The 19,331-nt window shown below is 36.7% G+C and overlaps 1 protein-coding gene across 3 annotated transcripts in view; it reads right to left on the bottom strand.

The window, feature by feature from the left end:
- The window catches only part of LGR4 (leucine rich repeat containing G protein-coupled receptor 4), a 110,264-nt gene that overhangs the window by 39,063 nt on the left and 51,870 nt on the right, over positions 1-19,331 (bottom strand). For 2 of the 3 annotated variants that reach the window (XM_055282075.2, XM_055282078.2), the window contains exon 2: positions 9,687-9,758. The exons of the other annotated variant lie outside the window; for it this stretch is intronic. In XM_055282075.2, coding sequence (XP_055138050.1) covers positions 9,687-9,758 — 72 coding nt within the window. The remainder of the gene's footprint in view (positions 1-9,686; positions 9,759-19,331) is intronic. 3 annotated transcript variants of the gene reach the window in all.

Genomic DNA, 19,331 nt, shown 5'->3' with positions numbered 1-19,331 from the left:
ATAAGAATGTTTCGCAGCTGGGTGCAATGGCTCATGCCTGTAGTCCCAACACTTTGGGAGGCCAAGGCAGGAGGATTGCTTGAACCCAGGAGTTAGAGACCAGCCAGGGCAACCCCATCTTTACAAAAAATACAAAAATTAGCTGGGCATGGTGGCATGTGCCAGCTACTCAGGAAGCTGAGGTGGGAGGATCTCTTGAGCCCGCGAGGTCAAGGTTGCAGTGAGCTGCACTGCACTCCAGCCTGGTAGAGTGAGACCCTGTCTCAAAAAAACAGAAAGTTTCTAAAACTGCTGTTCATAACAACACCACAAAGCAAGAGACTTGTTACATAAAATGTGAATCATCCAAATGATAAAGCACTATGCATTTATTAAATGACAGTAAAAACTAGATGTATTAATATGTAAAATTATAATAAGGCAGATATACTATAAGTGGTAAATATAGTAGGAGTCTATTTTTAAAAGGAAATTGTATACATATACTCAGAGAAAAGTTTGGAAGGATGTACAAAATATTAACCATAGTTATCTCTCCATGGTAGGATAATGGCTCCATATCTTTCAAATATGATATATCTTCAAGATTTAAAAAACAGTATCCACTTATTTTTGTAATTGTTTTTTAAAAGTCCAGTTTTTATTAAGCATTTTTATAACTATGATTTTTTTTAAAAAGCTGAATGTATCTGTGATACAAATATTCTAGCATCTCTAAAATGATCATCTTTCAAGTATGCATATAGTCCAAACTAACAGGTAGTTAACAGGGGAAAATGACAGACAAATTCTAAGTCAAAGGTCCTACTAAAGCACATACCTATTGTATTGAATAAGCATGGCTTGACTAAGAGTGGTCAATGTGTGAAAGAAATGACTTAGCCTATTTTCTTGCTGGAAAATTGAATCCTGCTAGTAGAAAATCAAATACATTTTCATTTACTTACAGTCAGTACTATATTTAGCCAAATAATAGTCAGTATTGATTAAAATAAATAAATGAACCAGCAAACTGTGGTTTCATTTGCCTCTCTACACTTTTGGAACCCCATGCCAAACACTAATACTGAACCACTTGATTCTCCTGCTTGATTTCCACTAGTCCCCTATGAAGTCCTGATTTATCAAATCCAAATTTTAAGTCCATCACATCTTTCATCACCTTCATTCCTGGGCTGCTAAGCACTATGGGACAAAATTAAAGATCTAGTTGGTTTCACTACAAATTTATATTACCTAAGCCCAACGGAGGCCTTACAATTCTTCAATAATACTTTGTTCATTTCAGACTGGCCCAATTAAACAAATGGCCCAATTAAACACAGTATGCCTAGTCCCTAGATCCTAGTGGCCTGTGAATAACTATGGTTTCTTTCTGCCCAGCAGGTCTTCCTTTCTCTTTTCTTCTGCTTCCTTTGGGGAATTCTCAACTCTAAGCAGTCCTATTAGGATGAGTCCAAAACCCAGGTTACACCATACCATCCCAAACACAGTGATGGTGCAAGGACAGGCATACAAGGTCAGTCTGGCCAATCAGGATCCCCCTAGGAGTTTTGCAGTGAGGAACACTTTTAGATATTTATTTTGGGTGCCTAGATGCAACAATGTACTGAAAGGTGTATTTCCCACTCTATGGAGACAGGCTATTTGCAACAGGAAAGAATGAAGCCAAAACACAAAAGTAGAGACAACTGAAGCTAAGAAATGGAAAGCATGAGAAAACTCTTGCAGCTTTTAAGCCTCGAGATCCAGTAACATATGAAGCCAACTCCACTTCTGGACTGTCTAGTTCTATCTACATGCAACAATAAATCCTCTATTATGCCTCAGCTGGGTTTCTGTCTCTTAAACCCAATAGAGTCCAGTCAAATGCAGTACAACTTCTAAGCTTTAACCACTCTCCAAAAACCACCTATTAGCAGTCCCCAAATGCCTGTTTCTTGATGAGCTTCTTTACCCAAAGTCACTTTCAACAACTTACTGAAATGATTCCAAAAATACTTAAAGAAGTCAAGGCCCTTTCTCACTATCTAGTCATGGGCATCTTTCTCCAGCATGTCAGTGTTGATCTCTCATTTCTTTGTGAAAAACCTCTTCTCCCGCAGCTCCTGGGGCAGAGTTCTGCCCCAGTTCTCCTGCTTCTCTGGCACTTGGTCTTCTTCCCACACCCTGATTCAAGTGTTTCCCAAGGAGTTGTCTTTGGCCTTCTTCCCTTTTCTTCTACCCTCTCTCCCTTGGCAAGCTCTTTCAGTCTAATGTTTCCAGTAATGACCTCAAAATAAAAGACTCCCGAATCTATACCCACGATACACTATTCTATAATCTATGCCCTTTAATCTCTATCCTAGACTCCACTCCTGAATTTCCAGATGCCTCCACCCATATCCCACCTGAACTCCACATGTATGTTAAAAACAGCATTTGATTATCTTCTCTTCTAAAAAAATTTCTCTTTCTGCATTATTGCTAATTTTTGTCAAAGCACCACCAGACTCCTGGTAATCTTAAAATTCACTGTGAATGATGTTACCCCTATCATCCCAGCCAAGACATTCTCTTGATTCTATTTCTGTAACATCTTTTGAATAGGTGCCCTCCTCCCTCTCCCTGCCTCCCATCTGCCCTAATTTGGATTCTCATAATTCTCACCTAGACGATTGCCACTGGCATTTTCATTTCTCCCTGAACTCTCTCAATTTCAAACTCTCTGCTATGAGACTACATTTATTGAAGGTCATATCTGAACAAATCATTCCCTAGCTCAAAAAAACTTCAAGAGTCACTCAGGAGTTTAAACTCTATAAGTCTGCCAAAATGTCCTTAGTCTAGCCCCAAGCTCTGTGTATCTTTGCCATAACTTCCTTTCAATAATTCAAAATTGCAACCAAACCAACCATTTTTACCACCTATCCCAGTCTGTGTCCCCATCTTTGCTCATGCTCCTCTGCAGGTCTTTGTACATGTCCTCTTGAATAACTCCTCCTATCCCCTCAAGGCTCTCCAGAAATATCATCGTTCCTTCTTGTTAGAAGTAATTTTCCTTCCAATTTGAACTCCCATAACGAGTATACCATCCCTCTCCCTTGAAAGCAAGAATCCTATTTGATCCAGCACTGAACATAGTGGTTCAGCCAACAAAAGTTTGTTGAATTTATTCTACATTGTCTAGCAAGTCCTTCCTCACCCTCTCCACAGGGCATAGGCAGATCTGGGATTGACACCCAGCTTATAATGAGCTATGTAAACTTGGGTCAGTTAGTTAACCTCTCTGATGAAAAGCTTCGGCTGCCAATCAGCAAAATGGGAATAATGATAGCTCACAGAGTTTTATGAGTTAAAATAAAACAAAACAATGTTTTCTAGAAGGGCCTATACAGCGTATTAGTACAAGCTCCCTTATGATTTCTTTGTTTTCACCCTTAATCTCTACTCTGAGAGCTCCCCCAATGACACACTATAGGGAATGGCTTGAGTAAGATAAGTAACACTCCTCTATGACTTCTGTATGTGCTTCCCAACAGTAAGGGCGGTGATCTTTGCTACCAAGTCATCCTACCAGAGGGCTGCAAAGTGGAACAAGAGAATGCTTCCAAAGAAGTTAATATTTTTAACTGTGAAACATCACCAGAGCAACTGAGGAACTATTTTGCCTTTTCTGGGAAATTACTGCAGTCAAGAGAGCTTATCTGAGAAGGCTGCATCAAGGGAGTAAACTTTAAGTGAGTCAAACTTTAGTTTGGAACCAAAGGGAATTCCTTGTATTAGAAGAGAACAATAGCTACTTTCTACAGCTCTGAACAACCCAGGAAGACTATTTGAGACTACGTATCTCAGAGATATAAAAATTGGTAAGATATAGAAGAGATGACATTGAACTCTGTGAGGTCTAATTCTGGCTCAGTTACATACTAACTGTGTTACTTTGGACAAGCCACTTATCTACTATTGGCTCTTGATATTCCCATCTGTAAAATGGTATGGCTAGATATGGAAATTTTATTCTAGGAAGAACTCCTTGTTCACAAATTTGTTCAGTAAACTTACTACAGGAAATATTGGGTAGCTGATCCCCCTTGACAGTTAGATGTTGACCTACTTAGAGTTGCAGGTAATAGTGACTGGATGGTCCCTTTAGCTCCCCTCCAATTCTGTGCCTTTTGAGGCAACATTATAGCTTAGAAATTAAGAGCAATGACTTGAATCAGATGAACATAGATTCAATTCCTGGCTGTGCTTTTATCTATGAGCACAGTTAGGTTTTCCACCTCTCTAAAGCCTCTGTGTCATCGTCTGTAAAAAAGTAATAATAAACTCCTCATAGGGGTCTCATGAGTATTAAAGGCAGTAGAATATATTTTTAGCACATAATTAAGTTTTTAGCATTAACTTAGGTAAAGACTATAAAAACATAGTTTTAGAAATTTAAAATGAATTATTAAAACACAGGAACCAGATATAATTTATTATTCTGGATAATATCCTGGACCAGAATTTTTTTTCTTTTTCTCTAAAGGATATCAGTGGGACAGCTGTTGAAATTTGAATAAGATCTGTAGATCAGATGATAACATATATCAAAGCTAGTTTTCTGAGTTTGACAGTTATTCAAGAGAATATCCTTGTGTTTCTGGACTACACACTGCAATATTTAAAGATTTATCTAAAACTTACTCTCAAATGGTTCAGAAAAAAATGTACATATATTTTGTATGTGTGTGGAGAGAAAGAGAGAGAGAAAGTTAACATTTGGGAAATCGGAGTGAAGGGTATATGAAAAATTATGCTTACAATATTCTGAAAGTCTGAAATTACCTTGATACAGAATATTATATAGATGTGTGTGCAGAATGTTTTAAATGTTTTGTATATGTTATTATCATGGATTGAATTACATATATGAATTGAATAGCTGTGTTTGACATATGTTATGTGTGTGTGTATAAATATGTAATTCAATTATTTAAAACTATTTAATTTGACCCACTCGTGTTTTTATTTGATTTTAAACCTTTCTGTTTAAATTATTTACTAGTCCCCTTCGGTAAAGTAGTAATTCCATTTAGAATTAACTGTCCTACAGATGAAACAAAATGACAGGTAATCTTCAATTAGTATTCAGAGACCTAAGTTTCACTTTAGGTCTTGTGAAGAGACTTAAGTTTCACTTTAGCATTGTGAGTCTTCCAAAGTCAAATCATGTTTTGAAACGACTGGAATTATCCTAGTCATATAGTGTGCATTAAACAATAACTGTCCAAGTGCCAAAGCTGGCAATGGCTTCTACTGCTGTTGCCACATCAAAGTAACAGCCACAGCAATTTTTTCAGTGACAGCTTAAAGAAAATTAGCTGGATATTCCTTTCCGCTGTTTCTAACTCCATCATTTTCACAGCTCCAAATTTCAGCCATCCCCCAAGTGACTACCAATACCCAACAAGCCTAAAGGAGAGCCAAAAGCATGTCTGACAACGTCACATCAGGCAGCAGAGCCTGTCAACGCTAAGTGAATGTTTTCTTAAAATTCTGGCTTTCCTTTTACATTGTGAACAGAAACTCCAACTTCTACCCCCAAGCAAAACCATCTCTCTTCCAAATAATGTCAAGGAAGACTGCAATGTTTAACATGATTAGTGAAATTTCTCATGGCGACATAGCATTTTATGGTCACAGATCACTTTTACATAAATTATCCCATATTTCCTTTACAGTAGTTCTGTGAGAAGTTCCATTGTAAAGAATAGGAAAGTAAAGTGCAAAGATTTCAGAACCTTGCATGTACTGAATTTGGGGCCACAATTTATGTTTCTATATTCCCAACAGGTGTTGGGGGAGAGCAGGAATCACTAGGTAACACTATTTATGAACTATAAAACTTTCAAAAGGTAGGTTAAATATACAGAAGAAGCGGGATTGGAAAAAGAAGGAGAAAAAAAGAAGGTTAAATGTAAAAACAAAACAACTGGCAACAATAGTATCTAAAGTACATTTCACTGAAAAAGTTGGATGGAATATTTTCCTGAGAACAAATACATATCACTCACAGTGTTCCAGAAAGCACTGGGCTCTAGGGGCCTGACTTCAAGTCCCAGCACATATCACTCACGGTGTTCCAGAAAGAATTGGGCTCTATGGGCCTGACTTCTAGTCCCAGCAAAACAACATACCAGGCTCATGAACTCCAATAAGGCCCTTAACCTCGTCAGCTCAGCTTCAACCTTTGTGAAACTGACTTTCCTTACAGAGTTATGGGAATGGACTTCTGTTCATTGTAAAGCTCTAGACACATACTATTTACACTCTTATCTTTATCAAATGGAATTCTTTGGGCCCCAAATAGATCAGCTCTCTGTGTTCCCAGTCTCAGCAAATGGCACCCAGTTATTCAGGGCAAAAACCCTAGTCTCACTCCTATCACTCCCCAAATATCAAATCAAACACCTTCAGGACAAGTCTAAATTTCTTATCTTAAAATGACCCTTCATTATCTGGCCTCGTCTCCTGACATTTTTCCATATGTACCCTTTAGTCTTGTCATAACAAGACACAACTTTATGTGTCCTAAAACTTCTGAAATTTTCTATCTCCATGCCTTCCACATGCTATGAAGTTCTTCCTAGAACACCCTTACTACTACCTCATTTGGTTAATTCTTACATGTCCTTCAACACTCAGCAGAAGCTATTGTGGAAGACTATCCCAAATCCTACAGTCTTAAGAAAATACACCGTTTTAGGCCTCTGCTCCCTGCACACACGTCTTCACTATGATGCAACAAGTGTTAGTTTCATTTCTCCCTCTAGATCAATGTTGTCCAGTAGGACTTTCTGCAGTGATGGAAATGATCCACATCTGCACTGTCTAATATAGTAGCAACTAACCACAGGCAGCTATATGAGCACTTGAAATGTGGCTAGTTCACCTAAGGGAACTGAATTTTTCATTTTATTTAATTTTATTTATTTTAAATCTAAACATAATAGCCACCTGTGGCTAGTGGCTATGATGCTGGACAGCACAACTCTAGAGGGTCTGTCAACTCTGAAGTTGGGTCATGCTTGTATCTGTATTCCCAGCACCTGCCACCTGGCATAGAGTAGGATTCAGAGTTTATTGAAAGAATAAGGAAATGTGTAAGTATCTATACATACTTCTTCTGTATTCCCGGGAAGTGATTTCTCCCAATACCCCAAGCATTCTATCACATTCAAACATTCACCACATCAGATTTTGCCAAACCCAGTCACATCTTGTAAAGCACACCTCATTAACTAACATGGAAAAACCCTCAGCAAATAATTTCTACTCAGGGCATTTGGCTTCATGATCACTCTTAAATGACTTCCAGATGACTCCTAGACAAACAGTTATGCTGTTTATGAAATATTACAATAGTCATGGCAGCATCATTTTGGAATGTCAAAATCAACTACACTGTTTAATAAGGAAAAAGCATAGGCTTTTTATATTTATTTTAGTATTTATATTAATGTGGAAAATAAATTCCCTTGAATGCCTACAGTACTGTAAAAGTTATTAAAGACTATTTTGAAGTATTCTTTAAAAATAACATTCTGCTCTCCTAACTGAATTCATTTTTGAAATACCATACATTTAGAGAGAGTATATGGACTTGATTTCACGGGTTTCATTACTATAATAAGAGAATACGGAGAGAATATGACCTTGCTACAAAGAATCAGCAGTCAAATTCAATTTGGTTCCAATTAAAAGTCCTGGTTGGCAGAATTCATGAGGTTGGCATATGGTTGGTCATTCGAGAATTTAGGAAATCCAAGACGTGAACTTCGCTAAGCAGATTAACCAGGTTTGACTCCACATCCAGGTCTTCATTTCGAAATTCCTTAAAGTATAACTGGCAATTGAAGGCATCAACGAAGATGGTCTTCACACAATGGCCCCACCCAGAATGAGGGGAGCTTCTCCATTGCTGGCCTGGTACATTACCCATCCCATAGTGATTATATTATACAATGGCTGAACAACCATTTGTTAATGTCCTTCCATCGTATAATTACTTCTGTAAAGAGAGACTAATCCTATAGTCTAAAATTGTATTGTGAAATAAAAAGGAAGAGGTAAAGCATCTTAAGGCTTGATAAGGGGGGTGGAGGTGGAAACTTCAAATGGATAGTTTGCTTCTTTTAAACTCAATTGAAAAATCTTAATTAAAATAACTTTATTACAAAATAATTAGTGTTCACTATAAGAAAAAAAAAAAAACACAGGAGGCAAAAATAAAACATGTACTTCTACCCAAGGATAACATTTGGTATAGACTCATCTGCTTTTTTTCTTATGCACTTTGAAAATCGTAAAATAAACATTTGTCAGCATTTATATAACATTCATTCTGTTTCATGTACTGTCCTAAGCATTTATATAACATTCATTCTGTTTCATGTACTGTCCTAAGCATTTAACATAAATGAATTCACTCTGTCTTCACTAGAATACTATGAGGGAGGGACTATTATTAGCTGCACCTTTTAGACAAAGAAATTGAGCAGAGAGAATAATTTGACCTAGCTCATAGACTTGTAAGTGGCAAATAATCTCTGTTCAACTTTTGCGGTGGGAGCATTATGTTCGACTAACTAGTGTGGGAAGAAACATTTCTCTTTAACTTTATTAAATCTTTAACTACTATTTCAATATTCTGTCAGAGTACACAACCTGGATATCTTATTTGACTCCTGTTCCCCATTCTCTAGGGGAGTGGCCGAGCTAAAAGATGGAAGACATTCGCTGACTTGGATCTAATACTCAACAGCTGGGCTGTATGACACAATCTGTAATATGAATTTAGATTCCTTCAGGGCTATATCTCTTTGATGTTCTTAGTATTAAACCGTCACCTTCCTAACTCTATATATTATATAATCCATTAGCTTGGCCTTTAGAAGCCCATATTAACTTAATTCAAGTCGATTTTATTTTTTCACTGGGATTCTTAAAATATAATATATAGTTCCCAATTCTTTTAAAACTCAAAAGTGCCTATTTTGATTATGGACTTCAAAAAAGTGTGGAGAGCACAACAAAAAGGAGATTGAAACAAGGAGAAAATATTTCCACAGTGCAAACTGTTAAATTGGAAATGTGAGATGCAACTGACAAGTTCAGAAACACTCTTAAAGTTAAAGGTGCTCTTAGAGACCTGGACAGTGTTTCATGCCTTCACCCCATTTCCAAAGGTCATCTGCAATTGTCCAAGGGGACCTACCCTCAGTTTTCTGCTGGCTCACTGTTGAGATTGTTGCTCATGGCCCTGAAACACCTGTGTTATTTTTTGTGGTTCTGTTACCCATGTAGCATCTCCTTGGTAACAATGGCAATTATACAGCAGCCTTGTTATCTCAGAATAACACTGTAATTAACTGGTGTCACTGCAGCATTTGCAGTTATAATAATTGCAGCAAAAAAGAAGTCCTATGGAAGTAGCATTTTTTTAGTTACGGCTTTCAAAAATATCTTCAGCAACTACATTGCTTAGAAAACCAAGTTTATTTCCCCCAAGAAACATGATTTCCTCCTCACAAAGCCCACTGATATTAAGCTATCAGAATGTCTCCAAACAGAAAACATCAGACTTTCTCTGTAGCAAAAGCTTCCAAAATGAATTGGGGAAAAAGACATACACACACATTTCTCAGAGTCATACTTACAGCTCTTCTAGAAAAGGAAAGTTCTTAAATGCATCTTCTGGCAACTGAGTAATGTTGTTCATACTGATATCCCTGGAAAACATAAAGTTAAGAATATTGTTAATTAAGTGGTATGAAGCTTAAAGCATTTAATCCAACAGAAAACTAACTAGGTGCTACAATTTTGTGAAAGAGCATAGAAGACACATAGAAACAGTCACAATTTGGCTTCAGAATGCAATATTCAGAAAACACAGAAAAGTTAAATGTTCTGTTATAAATTATGTCCCATAATTTAGAAATGTACTCAGGTCCTGTATTCTTCCCCTCTTAAGTATCCTTGGAAAAAAGTCTCAAACCACCTAAAATAAGTGGGCCAGGGTGGCTTCCCAGTGCTCTGGTATTCACGGTACTACCTATACCTGATCAAAATAAACAAATGAATACCCTAGGAACGATATATAGAATTTACAGGTGAGGGTGGCTTCTGGAGTCACTCAAGGACAATAAAAGCATGTCTTAGCTCTACCCTAGTCATATTTTCTTCAAAACCTATAAAAGTCCTCCAGGTAACAGTTGTCAGTGGATTTCATGTTCCACCTATGAACAGATGCAGGCTAAGGACAAGTGCATACATGATAGGTATGCGGTCCATTTCCAGTTTTCCCTTCAGAGCATCCGCAGAAAGAAAACTCACCCAACAATATAACTCAACAATTCGCTAATTCAAATAGCTAAAAAATACTTTATTAACCATTTCCCTCCTCCCTGGCAGCTGCCTTTTGAACTGGCTTTCTCTACCACACTCCACTTGACATCAGCACCGTGAAAGACAGGTTAAAACAGCCCCATGGGGAAAGTCCCAGCATGCGCTGGGGCAGTGGAGCTGCCTCCTTCCGTTCCATGGGGTTTAATTCTGTGGCTGAGCCCTTGGGTCTCCCGTCTCTAGAACCTGGCATGAAAGTTCACATGTAGGACATGCCCATTAGTATAGTACATATATTGGTATGAGGAAGGAGAAGAGAAATGAAGCATACCGAAGTCAGCTAACAACAATAATACTGTGTTATTCCATCCATTCCATCAGGTAAAATTTTCTTTTAAAGGAGGCGACACCTTCAGTATCATGCTAGGTATATGTCCTTTCTCCCCATCTTTTCTCTCACTAAATTTTAGAAATGTAATCTACATCCTTTCTTACTAGCCTTTTCCAAAGCAGGTTTGGAAAAGTTTTTGGCTTGGGAATAACAGTAACAGTAGCAGCAACAAAAACAGCAAGAGCTGCAGCTAAGATGCAGTGCATGCTTTTAACATGGTAAGACTACACAGAAAATCTTACTTTACAAATGGGGAAACTGAGGCTTACTGAGGTTAAAAAAGCTTCCCCAAGACCATTCAATAAGCAGTGTAACAGAAAACACCAAAGCCCATGACCTTAAGTGCAAACCATGAGTCTTCTTAAGTATATTATTTGAATCCTGTTATTAATACTTCTCTTCAGTGGTAGCCAAGATGTAAAACAAATACTTGAGTCCCATCAAGCTTAAAAACTGGGAGGAATAATGCCCCTAACACCTTGACATAATTATCCATGAATCTCTAGAAGAGCACTTTTGCTTGACAACTGGGGTTTAAAAAAAAAAAAAGAGGACCAGGAATAGCTTTAGCAATTAAGGAACCAACATTAACCAACATTAATATACATTTCTTGGCACAAGAAATTTCCCTTTAGATGAATCTTATGACCATAGAGACATACATGCACTCTAAAATGTTATAACATTGAAAACAACTCAAATCCTACTAAAGAAACTTAAAAGAAAAGCCAAATTACTATGCTTCTCTGGGAATTACTATTTTAAAACCCAGGCCCCAATACTACTTTAGTCAGTGATCATTATCCCTGGGGGAAGGGGCGAGGAAATGTTTTGTTTTTCATAAACACTCTAGCAAGATACTGGAGAAATGGTACCAAAACAGGGGTCAGAAAAGGCAGGCGCAACTCCCACACTGCCACATAGCCATGGTATGATACTGGGCCTCCATCTGCTCATCAGTAAATTGAAGCTGATTGGTTGGGTGACTTCCTGGCCTGACATGATGTACTGTCACCTTTATACTGGCATTATATACCGATTCACCCTTTTCTGTAGTTTATTCATGGAGGAGTCTACCTTTTCAGATAAAAACAGATGAGATTCATTTTATAGAATGTTTCTGAAAAATTTATCATAATGCACAGTTTAAAGACTATCCCTCTGTCATTATTAAATTACTAAGTCACTCTCATGGGAGATACATTTGGCCTTAACCAATAAAATCATTCTCAAGAATACAACAAAACATTTAATCATATCGAAAGCAAAATAATGATCCAAAATGAGTAAACAATGATTCTGTAAAATATGAGACAGTTTTGGTGCTTTTCAGTCATTCCAATAAAAAGAGAAAGGACAACAATAATTGATTGCTTTACAAAATGAGGCATTCTGTACAGTTTCCTCTAAGCTTGGCACACCTGAATTCAGGTGAGTTATCACTGTAACAGAAAAACTGATTAATTTCCTCATCAGAAAAAGGTCTGGAGAGAACAAATTAATTGCCTCACCAGAAAAAGACACATAATTAGAGACAATTTACACCACACTATTCTCTGCATTCCAGTTTTTTAAAACATGCACACACACATGCACAGCTCTCATTTTTTTCCTTATAGTAACAAGACATGACAGGTAGTTTTGCTGTGAGCTGTAAATGCAATTAGTGAGACTCCATATTTACAAACTAACATATGTAAAACACACAGTGAGTTTTTATTTCAAAGCTTCAGATTCAGGAGTAATACTTATTTCTAAATTTTTCTTAATTTCACACACCCGGAGAAGTTCCCTCTTTACAGATGTTTTCTCTCATACTTTCTGGGATTCAGTTAAAACATTTATGAAGTAAAAAGTTGGGGGTGGGGGCAGTGGTGAGCTACAAGATGTTATCTCCGGAGAAGCTCTGGAAACCTGTGGTTACAGAGTATAGTTGCGTGGGTATCCACTTAAAATAATGAGGGCTGATGGTGATAAACAACCTATAGATAGTCTTAAGAGTAGATTCTAGACCTGACATTACCAACACCATAAAGAGAATCTGAAGTACACAGACTTTATAAATAAGAGGTTAGAAAGGATGACCTATGACAATAATTACAAATATATGAGGCTCAAAAGCCATATAAATTATTATGATACATAAATAAAAGGAAGTTGTTTAAAGAATTTTCAGCCAGAAGATGCTCCTACAGATTAGTACCTTCAAATTCACATGAGTAGTACAATCTTACCAGTGGCATCAGTAATAAATCCCAGGAATTCACCTTCTGGGATAGTGAACCAAATATAAATATATATCATATGAGGTCAAAGCACCACCAACTCCCAAATGTCTCAGAAGGGCAATTTCCAGAGAGCTGATGGCCTTACTTGGAGCCGGCATTGCATAGTTGCAAGTACGGGCTTTGGCACCAGACAGACCAAGGTTTACATATGGATTTACTACCACTAGCTGTGTGATCTTTGGCAAATTGTTCCTCTTTTCTCTGCCCTGGCTTCTTTGTTTGTAAAATGGAGGCAGTAATAACTGAACCTTATAGATTGCTGTGAAGATTGGGAAAATGTCAGGTCATGTATAGTAAGTTCAACAAGAAAAAGCTGTTATCTTATCATCATCCATGTTTTCGCTGCTCCTGGAAGCCATCTAAATCCAGTGGACCAAGACCAGACTAAAAGGAGACACCACACTGCCTTTGTTGGCCTTCTCAGAAAGAAACCACTTTTACAGAAGATACTAAATGTTGCAGAAGACCTAAAACTTGGAGCAGTTGTTCCTAAACACAAAACTAAACTCCAGAACCCTGGAAGACAAAGATTTTAAGCTGGGAGAACCCTTCAAGATCAAATACTTCATTTAAACAAAAGATTAGAAATACAAAAGCACATCACCTTCCTAGAAAATAAACATGAACTCCCAAATACCAGCAGTCATTGATTTCAAAATTAAAATTTAAAGGGTGCAATTGTTTAGTTGAAACTGCCAAATCTCTCCAGTGGTTAAACTCTCATCTTCTTTTCTCCCATAAAATTCACTAATGCTAAAGTATCTACAGAGTAAAGAATATCATGTTTCAACAAGGTACCTTTTAAGATCCCTGTAAAACGATCCCTAAGCGAGCCTAACCTGTTTGCTGATGGCTAAGCATGTACCACTGTGGACTCTAACACTGCATCCTTACTGGGTCTGGGCCTTCTGCCACAGAATTATTTAATTTTAAATATACTGTGATTGACCCAATGTTATCTAAATTTGAACAAGCCCTCCTATTTGTATTAGATAAAACTGTACTGCTACTACTATATTGTTGATTTTATCTCAAATATTACCTGGCAGTTTAAAAAGTCACTAAGTTATATACAGGTTCAAGAGGACACAGGGTTCTCTAAAATGTTCTCTAGGAAAAGAAAAAAAAAATGATGGTGATGTCCATAAACTCAAAAAACACATGTTGATAATGACCAAGAATGTCACCTTCAAATCTTAGGAATAAATAAAAAAACTCTCCCAATGACTTTTCCAGGGTCTTTGGTACTCAACCAGAAATTTCAGGCCAATCTCCAGTTAACGAATGTCTACAATATGACCAAAAACTAAAAACTAAAAATAAACTGCAAAATGCCTCCAGTGGAACAAATTTGAAGGGAAGGTCTCTCTCAACCACAAGTAGTAAAGACACATATAACACCAAAGTTCTAATCAAAGTTCATTAAGAATTTGATTTCTGACACTATTCCACATCTTTGGGCAAGTAATCTCATTTTCTCCCCACCTTTTTATAATAACAGAAGTAACCACTGTTAATTGTTTTTAAAAAATTGAAATACAGAGAAAACCATCCACAATATCAACACCCACTGGTAACCACAGCCATATTTCATGGATTTCATTACAGATTTTTTCTATGTATGATATATATTTTTACAAATCTGAAATTGTATAGTTCTGAACATGTTCATCTCCTGACACCTAAAAGATTCTTCATTTGCAAAATGAAAAATATCTTTCTCGAAAATACCTTTGAATGAAAGTGTAAACACTGAAGTCTAATATATATCAATGATATTTTTAGCAGCCCATACATCATGGGATTGGAACATCTTTGCTATTGAAAGCCACCACGCCAAAAGGAATAGAGGTTAATTAAGGGCTTCCTTTACAAGAGGAAAAGGAGATATCCTGTCATCCATTTAACAAATATTTACAAAATATCCATTATGCACATATGTGCAAGGTACTGTGTGAGGATAGTAAGGCTTTTATGTCAAAAGATGTTATCAATAGGTTTTTTTTGTATTAAACTCCATCAGTCCACTCTGTTCTTAACTTGCTCTTACTGTTTAAGTTACTGTTGCAACATTCAATTAAATTTAACTGTTTTCAAATTGCATTATTTCATTTTGAAAACAACAAGAACAGCTACACGAAGATACGGCTATTTACACTGCAGAAATGCAGCCAAAACAGTATATGTGCCACGTCAGATTTTGCTCCAAAGATATTTTTTTGACCCTACATGTTTTAGCACGACTAGAATCCAACTAAGTGTCACAGTAGACACCCTTCTAATGTCTGTGCTCCATTTCTACTACAAACAGTTTTGAGCAGTAGGATAAACTGGCTCCATGCTGTCTGACATCGTCTCTGTTTTTTTCAGGTACCAAGGCTGAGTACTTCCCAGCAAGAGGAATCCAAAACATGCTTCTCTACAGCCTTGGAATCCTTAAGAGGACAGATGCCACAACACCCATATTGACACTTAAAAATAAACATTAATTACGGCAGAGACAAGTTATCAACTTGTAAAGTCATTATCTATTTAAGGTACTTCAACATCCTAAGTATAAGCTTTCTTAACAACTTGGAAAGGCTAGAGAAAATGTCACCTTCAAATCTTAGAAATGAATTTAAAAAAACTTGTTTCTATCAGAAAAATGTTTAATTCAGTTTATGATCATCTACTTTCGTGGATTGAAATCTTTTTTTTTTTTGAGACGGGAGTCTCACTTTGTTGCCCAGGCTAGAATGCAGTGGCACAATCATGGCTCACTGCAGCCTCAACTGCCCAGGCTCAAGCAATTCTCCCACCTCAGCTTCCCAAGTAGCTGGGACTACAGGCAAGCACCACCTTACTCGGCTAATTATTTTTTTATTATTTGTAGGGAACAGGTTTCACTATGTTGCCCAGGCTGTAAAACCTCTATTTTAGTAAGCTTTAGGATATTCCCTTCAAAGACTTTCAAAGCTGTGCTGCCATTGTTAAGAAAATGAAACAACACAAAAAAGATTGGGAAGAAATATTTGCAAAACATATAAGGAATTTATATTACAATGTAGAAAGAACTCTTACAATCACTAATAGGAAAAGTCTGATTTTAAAATGGGCAAAAGATTTGAACAGATACTTCACCAAATAAGATACACAAATGGCAAATAAGCACATGAAAAGATGTTCACAGTAGTTATTAAGGAAATGCAAATCAGACCACAATGAGACACCATACAACTATTAGAATGGCTAAATTTTTTTTAAATAGCAGCTGACAATACCAAGTACTGATAAAGATGTGGAACAACTGGAACTCTCATATGCTGTTGGCAACAAGCAAGATGGTACAACCACTTTGGAAAACAGTTTGGTAATTTCTTATAAAATTAAACATATACTTATGACTATATGACCCAGCAATCCTAGACATAAATTATATATATATATAAAATTTTATAGCTATATAATTATATATATAGACACACACACAAACACACACACACATATACATATCCCCAAACTGGAAACAACCTGAATTAGTGAATGGATAAAGGAATTTTGGTATATCTACACAATGGAATGTTATCCAGCACAAAAAGGAGCAGACTACTGATAGAAGCAACAACATGGATGATTTCAAACACTTTATGCTAAGTAAAAGAGTCTAGATGCAACAGGCTACATATTGCATGATTCTATTTATACAGCATTCTGGAAAAGGCGAACCTATAGACACAGAAAATTGACCAGTGGTGGCAACAGCTGGGGGGCGGAGAAAAGGCTGGCTACAAAGAGGCATTAAAAAAATTTATGTGGTGATAGAAATGATCTATATCTTGATTTTGATACAGTTACACGATTGTACAGTTTTTGAAAACAATTATATATTAAAAAGTGTGAATTTGGCTGTATGTAATTAAGTCTTAATACCTGTATTTTGTGGGTTTTTTTCCTTTATAACTGAGAGTATATATGATAGTGTCTTCTCACATTTCCCCTTCAAGAAAAAAAATAATTCATCCTATGTCTAGCCATTCTCCAAGTCCTACTCCAAATGAAAAATTGCGATGCATAGCTCTGTCTTGAGAATCAAGAAATATGGGGCTCTTTTCTGTCTTTGCGATTTTGGCTATCAATTTGTAGCAGAACACTGGGCCCAGTTTCTTCATTATCCCTTTACTGAGCACCTATTAGGTCTGTGCCTGTGTGCTAGGACAAGTGAGACACAGTCTCTACCCTCAAGAGCTGTCTGAGGCAGTGAGAGGAACAGAACAAGTAAATACTATGACATGTGTAACTCAGCAAGTGAAGATGATCGAATCAGACCTCGAGCTCAGAAAAGGCTTCCAACACCAAAGCTGTTGTGCAGTGGTACAAAGGGCAGATATTACTAATATCAAAGTTAAGTATATCACATATAAAAATAAGCATGTTCATGACAATTATTTAGATTTTTATATAAAATATATATTACATATAATATACATACACACATGTACATTCATACACACACACCTATATATGTATATGGTCATAACATAAATGTAATCCACACTGGGTTCATACGCAAATAAAAAATTTGTTGAAAGCCTCTGAACTAGATAATGTGTGTCTTGGGGGAAGGAGGGCGCCTTCCTGTCAGAAAGAATATCATGTGTGAAAGCATGGTCAAATGAGATAAAACCAGAGTGGTCAAAAAGATAAAACCATCAAGGAATTAGAGAATTACAAGCAGTATGGTCCAAAAAGATAAGACCACCAAGGAATTTGATCATTATAGGCAGTATGTGTACAAGTGGTGAGAAAAGCTACCAAGACAAGCCAAAACTACATCCCAAAAGGCCTTCATATGTGACCTTTAGAAATCAGAACTTTATTCTAAAAGGGTGGAAAGCTGCCAGCAAAGTTTATGCACATCAAGTTTGCTGCAGAAACGTCATCCTGACAGCCATATATTACAATGGGACGAAGGGAGGGGAAGCTAGGAAGAAGAAACCCAGACCTGCTCAATTCCAGCTTCCTTCACTGTAAAATATTTTGTACCAACTAACCTCTAAGGCCCTTTCGAAATCTATCATTATTACTCCTACTTTGACATTCCTGCTCTTGCACATTCCATGCATAATTATGGAACCCTAAGAAACCCTTAGATTCATGCTTTTCCTAGCTGTATGTGTAGGCCCATTTGCTTGTGTTAGCAAGTATGGGAGTAAGTACAGGCTAAAATAGACCCCCTTCAGAATTACAAGAGTTCAGCAATTAAGAAAGACACATGACTTCATTTCCAAAGGTACCATTTTATGCTGTAATTGTTTACGCTCTTGATGAAGCAATACAGCCTAGGAGACATTTAAGGGTGTGTTCTTCAAGGGGAAGCTAACACTAGAAAGTAGAAAAGAGTGAGGATAAAACACTGGTGTGTAAATATCACAACACAACAAAAAGTATGTGTGGCTTAAATTACAAATTCTTAAAAGGGTAACTAAAAAATAAAACTATTAGATGGTGCCCACCTACAAAGAAAGAAATAAAATAAAACAAATAAAACTAGTTAGACCAATTCAATATTTTCTAGCTTTAAAACAAGTTCAGCTTCTTTTGTTTTTGTTTGTTTCTTTGTTTGTTTTTCTTTTGGTTTTTTTAAACAGGCTAGTTTTCACAAGTGTGGGATATGTTCTAAAGAGAAAAATATAAAATGCTCTAATTCTGGAGTAATGTCTTTTAAATGGCAAAGAAAAATAAATGCCAAAGACAAAAAACAATTACTTTCCTGTCTCTAATTTGATCAAGAACCCTACCATCTGGGAACACAGGGAATAGATAAGGGTTAAAACTATAATATTCCTTGTTTTCTTCCTACCTAACTGGTGTTCCCAGGCATTCTTTGAGTGTCAACAACTGTTCTGGTAACCCTACGATGACAAAACAGTGTTTATTACTAGCCAAAACACACAGACAAAATACTATTTCAATAGTCCATTTAACATCAACAAGAAGTATTATAAAGATTACCGTCTGGGCAAATTGGAAACACTCAATTACTTCATCCTAGCAGACAAAATGCACGATTCATAAAGAAAACAATCCAACAGCATTTACTATGGTAAATATTCTAATTAACTAAATGGTTTATGTTTTATTATGGCTACACTTATTAACACGACTGATAGGAAAACATTACTTCACCGTCCTTGCCTTCAAACATGCACACCCACGAAAACTTCTGTTTAGACGCGTATTTTTTAAACTTCAGCTCACAACCAATTAATAGATTGTGAAATCATTTCAATGGGTCATAG

This window comes from Symphalangus syndactylus, chromosome 6 (genome assembly GCF_028878055.3).
Source record: "Symphalangus syndactylus isolate Jambi chromosome 6, NHGRI_mSymSyn1-v2.1_pri, whole genome shotgun sequence".
Classification (NCBI taxonomy): Eukaryota; Metazoa; Chordata; class Mammalia; order Primates; family Hylobatidae; genus Symphalangus; species Symphalangus syndactylus.
This window is presented reverse-complemented; position numbering and strand designations above follow the sequence as displayed.